The sequence below is a fragment of the Mobula hypostoma genome, chromosome 16 (assembly GCF_963921235.1).
Source record: "Mobula hypostoma chromosome 16, sMobHyp1.1, whole genome shotgun sequence".
Lineage (NCBI taxonomy): Eukaryota > Metazoa > Chordata > Chondrichthyes > Myliobatiformes > Myliobatidae > Mobula > Mobula hypostoma.
The window spans coordinates 71,513,594-71,529,286 of NC_086112.1; the positions used below are offsets into that span (position 1 = coordinate 71,513,594).

At 46.2% G+C, this 15,693-nt stretch overlaps 1 protein-coding gene across 3 annotated transcripts in view; it reads left to right on the forward strand.

Moving 5' to 3' along the window:
• Positions 1-15,693, forward strand: part of uba6 (ubiquitin like modifier activating enzyme 6) — a 455,635-nt gene that overhangs the window by 361,629 nt on the left and 78,313 nt on the right. For all 3 annotated transcript variants that reach the window (XM_063069103.1, XM_063069102.1, XM_063069104.1), the window contains 3 exons: positions 3,343-3,394; positions 8,766-8,829; positions 9,510-9,579. In XM_063069103.1, coding sequence (XP_062925173.1) covers positions 3,343-3,394; positions 8,766-8,829; positions 9,510-9,579 — 186 coding nt within the window. The remainder of the gene's footprint in view (positions 1-3,342; positions 3,395-8,765; positions 8,830-9,509; positions 9,580-15,693) is intronic.

Genomic DNA, 15,693 nt, shown 5'->3' on the forward strand with positions numbered 1-15,693 from the left:
TTACACAACATCCAATCTAAGATAGCCTTTCCCTGAGTTGGCTCGAGCACAAGCTGTCTAAAAAGCCACCTCGTAGGCTTTCAACAAATTTCCTCTCTAGCGATCAGACACCAATCTTATTTTTTTCAATCACCTTGCATATTGAAGTTCCCTATTACAATGGTGTCATTACCCTTATTACATGCCTTTTCCAGCTCCCCTTACAATCTCAACCCCACATCTTGGCTACTATTTGGAGGCCTATACATGATTCCCATAATGGTTTTCTCACTCTTGCAGTTTCTTAACTCCACTGACAAAGATTCAACATTCTGACCCTATGTCACCTCTTTCTAAAGATGTAATTTTATCTCTTACCAACAGAGCCACACTACCGCCTATGCCTTCCTGCCTGTTCTTTTAATACAAAGTATATCCTTTGATGTTAAGCTCCCAAGTATGTCCTTCTTTCAGCCACGACTCAGTTATGCCCACAATGTCATACCATCATTAGAAAGGATACCAACATTATTTTAGAAAGGATGTGCTACAACTGGAGAGGGATCAGAAGAGGTTCACGAAAATGATTCAGACTTTGAATGGCTTGTCACATGAGCTGCATTTGATGGCTCTGGGCTTGTATTCAGGAGAATGAGGGGTGACCTAATTGAAACCTATCGAATATTGAAGAGCCTTGATGGAGTGGATGTGGAGAGGATGGGAAAGTCTAGGACCAGAGTCTCAGAATAGAGGGCTGTCTTTTAGAACAGAGATGAGGAATTTCTTTAGTCAGCAAGTGGTTAATCTATGGAATTCGTTGCCACAGGCAGCTGTGGAGGCCAAGTCTTAACATGTTAAGGCAGAGGTTGATAGATTCTTGATTGGTCAGGGCTTGAAGGGATATGGGGAGAAGGCAGGAGATCGGGGCTGAGGGGAAATGTGGATCAATGGATCAGCCATGATGAAATGGTGGAGCGGACCCACTGGGCCAAATTGTCTAATTCTGAATCTGAATCAGAATCAGGTTTATTAACCGGAAAGCGGTACCACAGCATAAAAGCCATGACCAACAGGCTCCGGGACAGCTTCTTCCACCAGGCCATCAGACTGATGAACTCACACTGATTTGAGTGTACTCTACATTACATCAACTGTTCGATTTATTATAAATTACTATGATTGCACATTGCGCATTTAGATGGAGACATAACGTAAAGATTTTTACTCAAGTATATGAAGGATGTAAGAAATAAAGTCAATTCAATTCAATTTAATTCAATCGTGAAATTTGTTAGCTTAGTAGCAGCAGATCAATGCAATACATAATATAGAACGAAAAAATAAATGAATAAATCGATAATGTATATGCATATTGAATAGATTACAAATCATGCAAAAACAGAAATAATATACAGTTAAAAAGTGTTCACGGGTTCAATGTCCATTTAGGAATCGGATGGCAGAGGGGAAGAAGCTGTTCCTGAATTGCTGAGTGTGTGCCTTCAGGCTTCTGTACCTCCTACCTGATGGTAACAGTGAGAAAAGGGCATGCCCTGGGTGCTGGGGGTCCTTAATAATGGACGGTGCCTTTCTGAGACACCTCTCTTTGAAGATATCCTAGGTGCTTTGTAGGCTAGTACCCAAGGTGGAACGAACTAAATTTAGAACCCTCTGCCACTTTTTTGGGTCCTGCCCACCCATACCAGACAGTGATACAGCCTGCCAGAATGCTCTCAACGGTACATCTATAGAAGTTTTTGAGTGTTTTTGTTGACATACCAAATATCTTCAAACTCTTAATGAAGTATAGTCGCTGTCTTGCCTTTTTTATAGCTGCATCGATATGTTGGGACCAGGTTAGGCCCTCAGAGATCTTGACACCCAGGAACTTGATACTGCTTACTCTCTCCACTTTGATCCCTCTAAGAGGATTGGTGTGTGTTCCTTTGTCTTGCCCTTCCTGAAGTCAACAATCAGCTCTTTCATCTTACTGACGTTGAGTGTCAGGTTGTTGCTGCGACACCACTCCACTAGTTGGCATATCTCGCTCTTGTACCCCTTCTCGTGTCCATCTGAGATTCTACCAACAATGGTTGTATCATCAGCAAATCTATAGATGGTATTTGAGCTATGCCTAGCCACACAGTCATGGGCATAGAGTGAGCATACAGTGGGCTAAGCACACACCCTTGAGGTGCACCAGTGTTGATCGTCAGCAAGGAGGATATGTTATCACCAATCCACACAGATTGTGGTCCCCCGGTTAGGAAGTCGAGGATCCAATTGCAGAGGGAGGTACAGAGGCCCAGGTTCTGTAACTTATCAATCAGGATTGGGGGAATGATGGTGTTAAATGCTGAGTTATAGTCAATGAACAGCATCCTTGCACAGGTGTTTATGTTGTCCAAGTGCTCTAAAGCCGTGTGGAGAGCCATTGAGATTGTGCCTGCCATTGACCTATTGTGGTGATAGGCAAATTGCAATAGGTCCAGGTCCTTGCCGAGGCAGGAGTTCAGTATAGTCATGACCAACCTCTCAAAACATTTCATCACTGTAAATGTGAATGCTAATTGGCGATAGTCATTAAGGCAGCTCACATTATTCTTCTTAGGCCTGGTAAAATTGTTGCCTTTTTTGAAGCAAGTGGGAGGTTGAAAATGTCTTTGAATACTCCTGCCATTTGGTTGGCACAAGTTTTCAGAGCCTTACCAGGTACTCCGTCGGGGCCTTCCGCCTTGCGAGGGTTCACCCTTTTTAAAGACAGCCAAACATCAGCCTCTATATCTTATGGTCTTTTTCCAGAGTAGACGAATCTAAATCTAAAAGTAATAGGTTTAAGATGAGAGGGAAAAAGATTTGAAGGGGGCATGAAAGGCAAAATGTTTACACAGTGGCTGGAAGCTCTGTGGAACAAGCTGCCAGAGGAAGCTGGTAGAAATATATGCAGTCACAGTATTTGAAAAACATTTGAAAAGGTACATAAAAAGGAAAGGGTCAGAGGGCTATGCAGGAAAATGGGATTCATAGAAATAAGCATCTCGTTTGGCATGGACGAGTTAGGCTGAAGAGCTTGTTCCAGTCCTATGTAACTTCATGACATTTACTGTCTTTTTCCTGTCTTTCACCTCTTCCCCCAGCTCGCCTCTCCCTAGCTCCTGTTCTCTTACTTTCCATTTAAGCCTCCTAATATTTGCTAAACTCCTTAACTACCTGTAATTTGGTGGAAGTCATTTACTCTCCAGAGACCACTAGCCTACTCATGCGTAAATATATTTTTATATTGATAGGTAAGATTGAATAATAATCTATGTTATAATCAATCTGGTGAGCAAGTGTCATAACGTACTCTTTGTCTTCCTCCAGGCTGTACAACTTCTCCACTCATTCCCTTTAGACACTAAGCTGAAGGACGGAAGTGAGTATCATTTTGGTAATTTTTGCTTCTTTCACTATAAGGTGAAGATTTCTAACATGTGCAGTCATCATTTATCATTATTCAATTTGCTCCCCGGAAACTTAAGGTGCTATCACAAGCTTGTGATGTACCTGTGCTGATGGAGATCGTGGAGGAGATGTTGTTGCCAATCTGAACTGACTGGGATCTGCAAGTTGAGGATCCAAGTGCACAAGGATGTATTGAGGCCAAAGTCTTATTGATTAGTTTTGAGGGGATGACAGTCATGGAGTCTTAGAAAAGTATAGCACAGAAAAGGGCCCTTTGGTCCACCTACTCTATGCTGAACCATTTAAACTGCCTACTCTCATGGCTCTGCACCAGGACCATAGCCCTCCATACTCCTACCATCCACATACCTATCCAAACTTCCCTTAAACGTTGGAATAGAGCTGGCATGTAGCACTTGCACTGGCAGCTCATTCTCACAAGTGAAGCATTTCCCCCTCATTCTCCCCTTAAAGTTTTCACCTTTCACCCTTAACTAATGACCTCTCGTTGTAGTCCCATCCAACCTCAGTGGAAAAAGCCTGCCTGCATTTGCCTTATTTATGGCCTTCATAATTCTGTATACCTCTATCAAATCTCTCCTCGGTTTTCTACGTTCCAAGGAATAAAGTCCTAATGTATTCAATCTTCCCTTTAAACTCAGATCCTCCAGTCCCAGCAACATCCTTTTAAATTTTCTTTGTGCTCTTTCAACCTTATTTATATTCAACATCTTATATTCCGTCTGGGTAGCTTCCAACCTGATGGCATGAACATCAATTTCTCGAACTTCCAGTAATGGCACCCCCCCGCCCATCACCATTACCCATCCCCTTTTCCCTCTCTCACCTTATTTTCTTGTCTGCCCATCACCTCCCTCTGGTGCTGTTCCTCCCCCTACCCCCTTGCTTCCACGGCCTTCTGTCCTCTCCTACTAGATTCCCCCTTCTCCAGTTCTGTAGCTCTTTCACCAATCAACTTCCCAGCTCTTTACTTCACCCCTCCTCCTCCTGGTTTCACCTATCACCTTGTGTTTTTCCGTCCCCTCCCCCTACCTTTTAACTCTGCTCCTCTTCTTTTTTTCTCCAGTCCCACTGAAGGGTCTCAGCCTGAAACATTGACTGTACTCTTTTTCCATAGACGCTGCCTGACCTGCTGAGTTCCTCCAGCATTTTGTGTGTATTGCTTGGATTTCCAGCATCTGTATTACCAGATCCCTTTGTTCTACAGCATTACTTGGTGCCCTACTGCACTGTTTAAGACCTACTCTGGTTGGTCGTACTGAAGTCCAACATCTCGACGTCTCAACTTGTCTGCATTAAGTTCCATTTGCCATTTTTCAGCCCATTTTCCAGCTGGTCCAGATCCCACTGCAAGCTGTGATAGTCTTCCTCTCAGTCCACTACACCTTCCAATCTTGGTGTCATCCACAAATTTGCTGATTCGGGTAACCACATTATCATCCAGATCATTGATATAGATGATAAACAACGGAGGAACAGGCACCGTCCCTGATGTGCACTCCACTACACTGTGCACTCTACTACACTTTCACTAGGCAAATTGGAGCAGATCCAAGTTACTACTCAGGCAGGAGTCATCACAAACCTCTCAAAACACTTCATCATAATGGATGACTGTCATTGAGGAAGTTTACCACCTTCTTAGACACCGATATAATAAGGCACCTCAGACTGCCAAAGCAGGAGGTTAAAGATATTGGTGAATACTCCAGCCAGTTGATCAGCACAGCTCATTGATACTCATCCAGGGCCATATGCTTTCCTTGGGTTCACACTCTTAGTGGGTGCTGTCCCATCAACCTCAGAGAATGAAATTACAGGGTCTTCAGGGGCTGTGCATGTTCTTGAAAATTCTTCCATGTTTTTTGACAGTCAAAGCGAGCATACAAGGTGTTGAGCTCATGTGGGTGCAAAGCCCTGTTATCACCTATTTCACATTCAAGCCATGCCACAACTGTCAAGTATCTTTCATTGATTCAAGTTTAGTTCAGAATTGCAACTTCACCCATGAGATGGCTTCCCAGAGATCATACTTGGACCTATGGTATCTTACTTGGTCGCCACACCTGAATGCCTCTGACCTGGCCCTTAGCAGATTGTGCATCTCCTGGTTCATCCAGTCCTGCCAAAGGGTCTTGACCCGAAACGTTGACCATGCTTTTTGCCATAGATGCTGCATGGCCTGCTGAGTTTCTCCAGCATTTTGTGTGTGTTACTTCATCCAGGGATTCTGATTGTGGAAAAATCCAAATAATTTTGTGGGAACACTGTTTTTATAAAGTCTGTGACAAACATGGTGTATTCATTCAGCTCCACTGACGAGTCCTGGAACTCCCGAGTCCCAGTCCACCGGTTTGAAGCAATCCCACGACTACCACTTCATTGTCCTTACCTCTGGAGCCTTGATCTGTAGCTTCTGCCCATATATAAGGACAGTCAAGTGATCAGATTTCTCGAAATAGTCTGGGCACAGAGCAGTAGGCATTCCTTATCATAGTGTAGCAGTCTGGTGTATTGGGACCTCTGGTGCTACAAGTTATACGCTGATGTTAATTCAGCAGAGATTTCTTCAAGCAGGCCTGGTTGAAGTCCCTGACAATGATTTGAACTGTGTGGTGGTGGCTTCGTATCACAGAATAATTGCAACAACTTTACAACATCCATAGTGTGTCAATAGTGTAGCACTAAACACCACTGGCAACATCTAGGTACTCAGGCAGGAATCTTTAGGTATTGGCATCTGGTCACATATATACAATTTGCGGGAGTTGCTAATATATTTACATTATCTGTGTGCCCTCAGTCCCATTGTTGTTTTCACAGCAAGTTCTGACTTAATAAATGTTGCTTCTTTTATATCCACCATATCCAGATATAAAGCTTTTATGTCTGGTAACCTCCCTGGAATTGGTTATTTGATTTCACACAGATACTGCACAAAACAGCTGAAGCACTGCTCAACTTTTCATGGTTCCCCTGGTCCTCACCTACCACCCCACCAGCCTCCGGGTCCAACATATTATTCTCCGTAACTTCCGCCACCTCCAATGAGATCCCACCACTAAGCACATCTTTCCCTCCCCCCCCCGCGTTCCGCAGGGATCGCTCCCTACGCAACTCCCTTGTCCATTCGTCCCCCCCATCCCTCCCCACTGATCTCCCTCCTGGCACTTATCCGTGTAAGCGGAACAAGTGCTACACATGTCCTTACACTTCCTCCCTTACCACCATTCAGGGCCCCAAACAGTCCTTCCAGGTGAGGCAACACTTCACCTGTGAGTCGACTGGGGTGATATACTGCATCCGGTGCTCCCGATGTGGCATTTTATATATTGGCGAGACCCGACGCAGACTGGGAGACCGCTTTGCTGAACATCTACGCTCTGTCCGCCAGAGAAAGCAGGATCTCCCAGTGGCCACACATTTTAATTCCACATCCCATTCCCATTCTGACATGTCTATCCACAGCCTCCTCTACTGTAAAGATGAAGCCACACTCAGGTTGGAGGAACAACACCTTATATTCCGTCTGGGTAACCTCCAACCTGATGGCATGAACATTGACTTCTCTAACTTCCGCTAAGGCCCCACCTCCCCCTCGAACCCCATCTGTTATTATTTTTATGCACACATTCTTTCTCTCACTCTCCTTTTTCTTCCTCTGTCCCTCTGAATATACGTCTTGCCCATCCTATGGGTCCCTCCCTGCCCTTGTCTTTCTTCCCGGACCTCCTGTCCCATGATCCTCTCGTATCCCTTTTGCCTATCACCTGTCCAGCTCTTGGCTCTATCCCTCCCCCTCCTGTCTTCTCCTATCATTTTGGATCTCCCCCTCCCCCTCCAACTTTCAAATCCCTTACTCACTCTTCCTTCAGTTAGTCCTGACGAAGGGTCTCGGCCTGAAACATCGACTGCACCTCTTCCTACAGATGCTGCCTGGCCTGCTGCGTTCACCAGCAACTTTGATGTGTGTTGCTTGAGGGAATACATGGTGTACAACAGGATTGATATAAAGAAATCTTTGCTCAAACTTCTTCAAATATTAATATTTGGATTATTGTCGGGAAGTGGCAATTGGTATTTACATGCGCCCTGGTATGTAATGTGCCAAAGTGTATTATAGGAGTATAGGAGTTTATCAACGTACAGCCACGTGAGGAGATACTAACATAGATTGTCAGAAACTTGACTGAAGTGGATCTTAAAGAAGGAAAACAACTTGCAGAGATCCATAAAGAGAATTGCCAAACCTGTACTTGGTTACCTGTAGGCATCATTCTGATGCTGGATAGGTTGGAAATGGTGATACTTTGGAGGCCGCCACTCAACAAATCTTGGAAATTTTAAGTAGTTGCAGAAGTTTATAGTTGTAGTAAAATGTGAATCAATGGAGAAACCTGAACACAAGGTCACCCTGTCAGGCCATTGTCCATTTCAACTTAACAGCACCTTTAGTCTCCTTCCTAGTTCTAGTGAAAGGTGTTATACTGAAGTGTTAGCTCTGTCCACAGATAACACCTGAACTGCTGAATATTTCCAGTATTTTTGTTATCGTTATGGATGAGAATTCTGTGATTGTTATCAAGATATATCAGTGAGCACAGAGCTAAATAAAGTAGAAGGTAGAACACAAAGGAATTTGAGTTTACAGAGAGACTACAGAGGAGTGTATTGGGGCAGTCAGATGTGTGGCATGAAATGAGTAAAATAAAGATGGAGTTGGTCACTGTTAACATAGGCATAAATATAATGTTTTATTTTTGACATAGGTTAGTGTTCTGAAGTACGTCTCAGCACCTGGTTGTCAATATTTTATTTTATTTCGAGATACAGAGTGGAGTTGGCCCATCCAGCTCTTGCAGACATACTGCCCAGTAACCCTTGACAACTCTGACTTAACCCTAACCCAATCATGGGACAATTCCTCACAGTACTTGTTTGGACTGTGGGAGGAAACCCACACATTCCACAGGGAGGACATACAAAGACTCCTCACTCAGAATGCTGGGATGAACTCCAAACTCCGATGCCCCAAGCTGTAATGTTGTGTTAACCACTCTGCTACAGTGGCGCCCATACTGAGTTTACATTGGAATTCATGTGCTTAATATTTGTGCAATACCATTGAATTAAAATTTGTAGGAGTCTAGCATTGCTGGAGGAATACACAATTGTATTGCTATGAAGGAAAAGAAAATGATGGTACTTTCTATCATGCTAGAGCTCTTGCCTTTCTAGAATAGCCTGATCAAATTGTTACCTCAAGTTTTTATGAGCTCTGTTTTAATGTGCTACAAAATATTGAAATATTCTGTTTGCAGGCTTATTTTGGCAGTCACCAAAAAGGCCACCGTGTCCAATACAGTTCAACATAGATGATGAGTTGTAAGTAACCATCAGAATGTATCATTTGGTTTTCTTGAATATTTGTCAGAGTTTGCAAATTTGATCATGATTTCCATGAACAATATTATTATTCACTATTTTAAAGCTGTGACAAAGGACCTTTCCAGAACATACAGAAACATAGCCACGTAACAAGTCTTGCCAGATTAATTTATCTATTCAATTTGATCGTGAAATCAGGGTGCCCTATTAATTGAACTTCTTACAGAGGAATTTAACACAAATAATTCAAAGCACAATCATCAATAAGATCATAATTTCAGGTTTGATTTTTAGTTTTTAGGCATTAGAATGAAAGTAATTACTGACTTATCTCACTTTTATCTTGTTTTGTCTTTTGCATCTGAAAGTATCAATTTAGTGTATTCAAATCAAACTCACAATTACTCTTACAACTGGTATTCACACTCAAATAAATAAATTAATGATAATAAATTTTATTTCAATTTAATGATAATAAAATTACCATAAATTAAATCATTAGGGACAATTATTAACTAGAATATATATTTCAATGCATGATTTAAATGTTGATCAAAATCATATTTGTTCCTGAGTGGTGATGATGACCTCGATGCTAAATTTGTCTTGTTTTATCTGGAATGCAATATAATCCTTTTCAAACCTTTAATTTTTTTATTATTTCCTTTTTTTCTCAGGCATTTCACTTTTATATTAAGTGCCGCAAGACTTTTTGCAGAAGTATACAGGGTCCCTTACATGAAACAGGTTGGGTTTTGATGATGATTTTAATTTCTAAGTTATGATGATGATTTTCAATGTTTAGAGTAACTGTGCATTTCTAATGGTGCATTTAATGTAGCAAAATATTCAGGAAAATTCACAGGAGAAGAAAAGAGAACTAGAGTATTAGGAGAGCAATCCAGAACTTAAGACCCAAGCAGCTAAATGCACAATTGGCAATATTAGAGTGTAGGAAGTCAGAAATTTAAAGGGACCAGAACTGGAACAATGTGGTTTCTCAGGTAGTAGGAGATTATAATATGGAGAAAGATGAAGCCAGGGTGAGATTTGAAATATGAACTGAGAATTTTAACTTTGACCTTTTAATGTACCAGCTAATAATACAGGTTAGTGTAGGGAAAAATAAAGATAACCCGCAGAAGTTTTGTTTGAGATCAAATTAATGGAAATGGGAAGATAGCAGTCGTGGGCGAGTCAGCAGCTGGTGGCAACTGAGAGGGCTCTGAGTGCAGGGCAGACCTCAGCCCGGAAGCCGACATCACTTACGCCCCGCAAAGAGCGGGGGATGCTGGGAGCGGGCATTTAAGCGCATGCAGATTGAAACAGTAAACAGTTCAACCAGACCCTGCTCGACACAGTGTGTTGCTTTTACTCGTCGCGTATCAGCGCGACTACATTGGTGACCCTGATGGTCCAACAGCATTTGGACCCAGCATGAATGACTGGGCTCTGCAGAATGCAGTTTCCCTTAAACTGCCAACCTTCTGGACCACTCAACCCTCGTGCAAGCAGAGGCCCAGTTCCAGGTCAGGCAAATTGTCTGAGACGCCACCAGGTATTACTACGTGGTGGGTGCCCTCGACCAGGAGACAGCGAGCCGTGTTACCGACTTTCTGCGTTAGCCCCCGGCATCAGACAGGTACGAGGCACTCAAGGCCCTGTTAATCTGCACATTTGGCCTCTCCTTCCGCGAATGGGGTGCGCGGTTACTGCATATGGATGGCTTGGGCGATCGTGCGCCATCAGCCCTGATAAGCGACATACTAGCACTGGCAGACGGCCATAAGCCTTGCCTGCTTTTTGAACAGATCTTCTTGGAGCAAATGCCAGAAGACATCCGCCTCCTGCTAGCAGATGAAGACTTCAGAGACCCGCGCAGGGTGGCTGCCCGCGCGGATATGCTTTGGCACACCAAACAAAATGGTGGAACCACCATCGAAATTAGTGCTGTGGCACGACTGAAAGTCCAGCCCTCCCACACCCCAGCAGCGGGAGCACTGAACACCCACACCAAGGGACAGCACCACTTCTGAGTCTTGGTGCTTTTATCATCAAAGGTGGGGCTCCAGGACCCGCTGCTGCCGACCGCCATGCTCATTCCAGGGAAACGCCAGGACCAGCCATCACTGATGGCTACAGTGGCTGGTCACCGTGATAGCCTCCTCTACGTTTGGGACAAGCACTCCGGGTGTAGATTCCTGGTGGACACGGGGGCGGAAATCAGTGTCCTACCCCCCTCGAGCCACGATACCCGAACTAGAAGAACAGGACCGGAACTTATGGCAGCCAACAGCAGCACCATCCGCACCTACGGCACATGAGCCATCCCCTTGCAGTTTGGTTCCAGCTGCTTTACAGGGACATTTACACTGGCTGCAGTGTGACAGCCATTGCTAGGTGCCGACTTCCTCTGCACGCACTGCCTGCTCACGGATTTGAAGGGATGTCGATTGGTCAATGTGAAGACATTCCAGAATTTCTCCCTCGGTGAGGCTAGGTTACCGGCCCCGCACCTGGACTCCGTCACTTATTCTGACAACGAGTTTGCCAGAGTGTTATCGGAGTTCCCATCTATCACCACTCCGCAGTTTTCCTCAACAGCCCCCAAGCACGGCGTGATGCACCACATCCCCACACAGGGACCTCCCCTTCATACCCGGGCCCGCAGGCTTCCGCCCGACATGCTCCACCTCGCGAAGGAGGAATTCAAGAAGATGGAGGAGATGGGGATTATGCGGCGATCCGACAGCCCGTGGGCCTCCCCACTCCATATGGTGCCCAAGTCTGCGGGAGGGTGGAGACTGTGCAGCGACTATCGGAGGCTGAACGACGCCACCACGTCCGATCGCTATCCGGTATCGCACATCCAGGACTTTACGGCCAACCTGCACGGGGCGCGCATCTTTTCGAAGATTGAGCTGGTCCGAGGGTATCATCAGATCCCAGTCCACCCAGACGATGTACCCAAGATGGCCCTCATTAACCCCTTTGGCCTGTTCAAGTTCCTCAGTACACCGTTCAAGCTCAAAAACGCGGCGCAGATGTTCCAGCACCTAATGGACGCAGTAGGGCGAGATCTGGACTTTCTGTTCATCTATCTGGATGACATACTTATCGCCAGCCGCTCCTGCCAGGAACATCTAGCAGATCTACGCCTGCTCTGCCGCTGCCTAAACGACTATGGCCTGGCTTTCAACCCCGCCAAGTGCCAGTTCGGCCTATCTGCCGTCGACCTCTTGGGACTCATGGAGCTGTGCCCCTGCCGGCAAAAGTTGAAGCCATCCGCCAATTCACCAGGCCCAGCACTGTTAAAGGCCTACAGGAATTTGTTGGGATGGTGAACTTTTATCACCATTTCCTGCCTTCAGCGGCCTGGATCATGCGGCCCCTTTTCGGCTTAATGTCCGGCAAGGTCAAAGGGGTCACCTGGACAGAGGAGGCGATGGTGGCTTTCGAACAAGCCAAGAACGCGCTAGCAAACACCATGCTCCTGGTCCAACCCCGGGTCGATGTCCCCACTGCCCTCACTGTGGATGCCTCCAATACAGCAGTTGGCGGCGTGCTCGAGCACCTCATCGAAGGCCAGTGGAAGCCGCTGGCTTTTTTCAGCCGGCACCTACGACCCCCGGAACTTAAGTACAGCGCTTTCGACAGGGAGCTGCTGGCCCTGTACCTTGCCATCCGGTACTTTAGGTATTTCCTGGAAGGGAGGGAGTTCATGGTCTTCACAGACCACAAGCCCCTCACTTTCGTGTTTGCCAAAGTGTTGGACCCGTGGTCGGGCGGCCAGCAACGCCACCTATCGTACATCTCGGAGTTTACCACCACGATCAAGCACATCTCCAGGAAGAACAACATGGTAGCTGACGCGCTGTCATGCACCTCCGTCCAATCAGTGCACTCTCTGTCTCCAGGGGTGGATTATACGGCGTTAGCCAAGGTGCAACGACTGGACAGCGAGATGCCGACATACTGAACCGCAGTCTCAGGACTCAGCCTCGAAGACACACCCATTGGGCCCGAAGGTAATGAGCTCCTTTGCGATATGTCCACCTGACAACCTCAGCCCATTGTCCCGACTGCTTGGAGGTGCCGCGTTTTTGACGCCTTGCACGGTTTAGCCCACCCTTCCATCCGGGCGACCATCTGGCTGATCGCAGACAGGTTTGTGTGGCACGGCCTACGCGAGCAGGTCAGGCACTGGGCCAGGGCATGCATGCACTGTCAAACCTCCAAAATCCAGAGGCACGTGAGGGCCCCACTGCCGGTTTCGAGAGGAGCAAGATACCTGTTCACCATGGTGGACGGGTTCACAAGGTGGCTGGAAGCTGTCCCACTCGTTGACACGACCACGGAGACATGCGCCAGAGCCCTGATTACCACTTGGGTGGCACGGGTTTGGACTCCCAGCCCATGTCACTTCAGACAGGGGAGTACAGTTCACATCGGCTTTGTGGTCTGCACTGGCACAACTCCTCGGAACTCAGCTCCACCGAGCGACTGCTTACCACCCGCAGTCCAACGTTTCCACAGGCACTTGAAGTCAGCCCTGATGGCACGCCTCTGAGGGCCAGACAAACTCCCCTGGGTTCTGCTTGGCATCCGCACGGCTCCCAAGGAGGACCTGACCGCATCATCAGCCGAACTGGTTTACGGTGCCCCGCTCACAGTTCCTGGTGAGTTTGTGCCAGCACCCCGTGGCCAGGAGGACACACCTGCTGGGGTCCTAACTAAACTCTGGGAGCGGCTTGGAACACTTACTCCAGTCCCAACGTCCCACCATGGAACAACACCCTCTTTCGTGCCCAAGGACCTACAACAGAGCAAGTATGTTCTCGTTCGCCAAGGCGCGCACAGACCACCCCTGCAGCGACCATACGAAGGACCCTACAAGGTGGTGCGCCATAACGGGCCGACCTGTGTTCTCGACATCGGTGGGCGTGAGGAGACTTTTACCATTGACCGTCTCAAACCAGCGCATCTGGACCTTGAACGCCCGGTTGCGGCGCCACCCCCACAACATCGAGGCCGGCCACATAAAAGAGCTGACAGTGTGCAGGCTGCGGACTCTGCACCTCCTAGCGCCGGTTCTGGGGGGTGGCGGGGGGGGTCATGTGGCGGCTCGCCCACGCGGCAAGCAAACCAGCTCCAGCAGTCGCGGGCGAGTCAGCAGCCAGCAGCAACCAAGAGGGCTCTGAGTGCAGGGCAGACCTTGGTCTGGAAGCCAAAGTTGCTTCCGCCCCGCAAAGAGCGGGGGATGCTGGGAGCGGGCACTTAAACGCGTGTGGATTGAAACAGTAAACAGTTCAACCAGACCCTGCTCGACTCAGTCTGTTGCTTTCACTCGTCGCGTATCAGCATGACTACACTACCACCACCACTGACAGGGTGTCCCGTGCACTCTGTATAAAGTTTGATGGGATACCGCTTATGTCCCTCCTATACTTCAATCAGCTTAAAATTATGACCACTTGTATTAGACATTTGCGCCCTAGAAAAGGATCTTTGGTTATTCACTCACTCTGTACCCTTATCATCTTGTACACCTCTATCAAGTTATTTCTCATTCCCATTCACTCCAGAGAGAAAAGCCCTAGCTTGCTCAACCAATAAGACATGCTCTCTAGTCTAGGCACATCTTGGTAATTCTCTGCATCCCCTATAAAGTTTCTACATCCTTCCTATAATGAGGTGCCAGAACAGAACACAATATTCTAAGCATGGCCTAACCAGGGTCTTATAGAGCTGTAACAATACCTCATGGCTCTTGAACTTACTACCCCAACTAATGAAGGCTAACACACCATAGGTCTTCTTAGCTACTCTGTCAACTTGCGTGGTAACTTTGAGGGATATATGGATCCCTCTGTTCCTCCACATTGCTAAGAATCTTGCCATTAATTCGGTATTCTACCTTCTAATTTGACCTTCCAAAGAGAATCACTTCACAGTACTCTGGGTGGAACTCTGTCTGTGACTTCTCAGCCCAGCTCTAGATCCTATCAATGTCCCAACAGCATCCTTCTCCACCATCCACAACACTGCCAACGCTATGTCATCTGCAAACTTACTAACCCACTCTTAAGTACTCATCTAAGTCATTTATAAAAATCACAAATAGCAACTGGCTCAGAACAGATCTCTTCAGTGCACTACTGGTCACTCTTCTCCAGGCAGAGTACACTCCATCTACAACCACTGTCTGCCTTCAATGGGCAAGCCAATTGTGAATCCACACTGCCAGTTTTCCCTGGATCCCATGTTTCCTGACTTTGTGAATGAGACTACCATGAGGAACCTTATCAAACACCTCACTAAAATCCATATTTTATTCCATATCCTGTCCCTAAGACCCTTTTCCAATAGTAAACTCACTGGTCTATAATTCTCAGGGTTATCCCTATTTCCTTTCTTCACCAAAGGAAGAACATTTGCCACCCTTCAATTATGTGGTATGACCTCTGTGGCCAGCATAGACACAAAGAACATTGCTAAAGATGCGGCAATCTCTTCTCTTCCTTCATGGCTTCTTATAGTAAACTGGTATACAGGTTTCCCCCACCATCCAAAGGTAGAGCGTTCCTATGAAACGGTTTGTAAGCCAGAATGCCGTAAAGCGAAGAAGCAATGACCATTTATTTATATGGGAAAAATTTGTGAGCATTCCCAGACCCAAAAATAACCTACCAAATCATGCCAAATAACACATAAAACCTAAAATAACGGTAACATATAGTAAAAGCAGGAATGATATGACAAATACGCAGCCTATATAAAGTAGAAATACTTTTCCACAGTCATTGCCTGCACTATTCTCCGTAGCGAAAATCTCACGCAAGTGCTGTTGGTAAAAACACT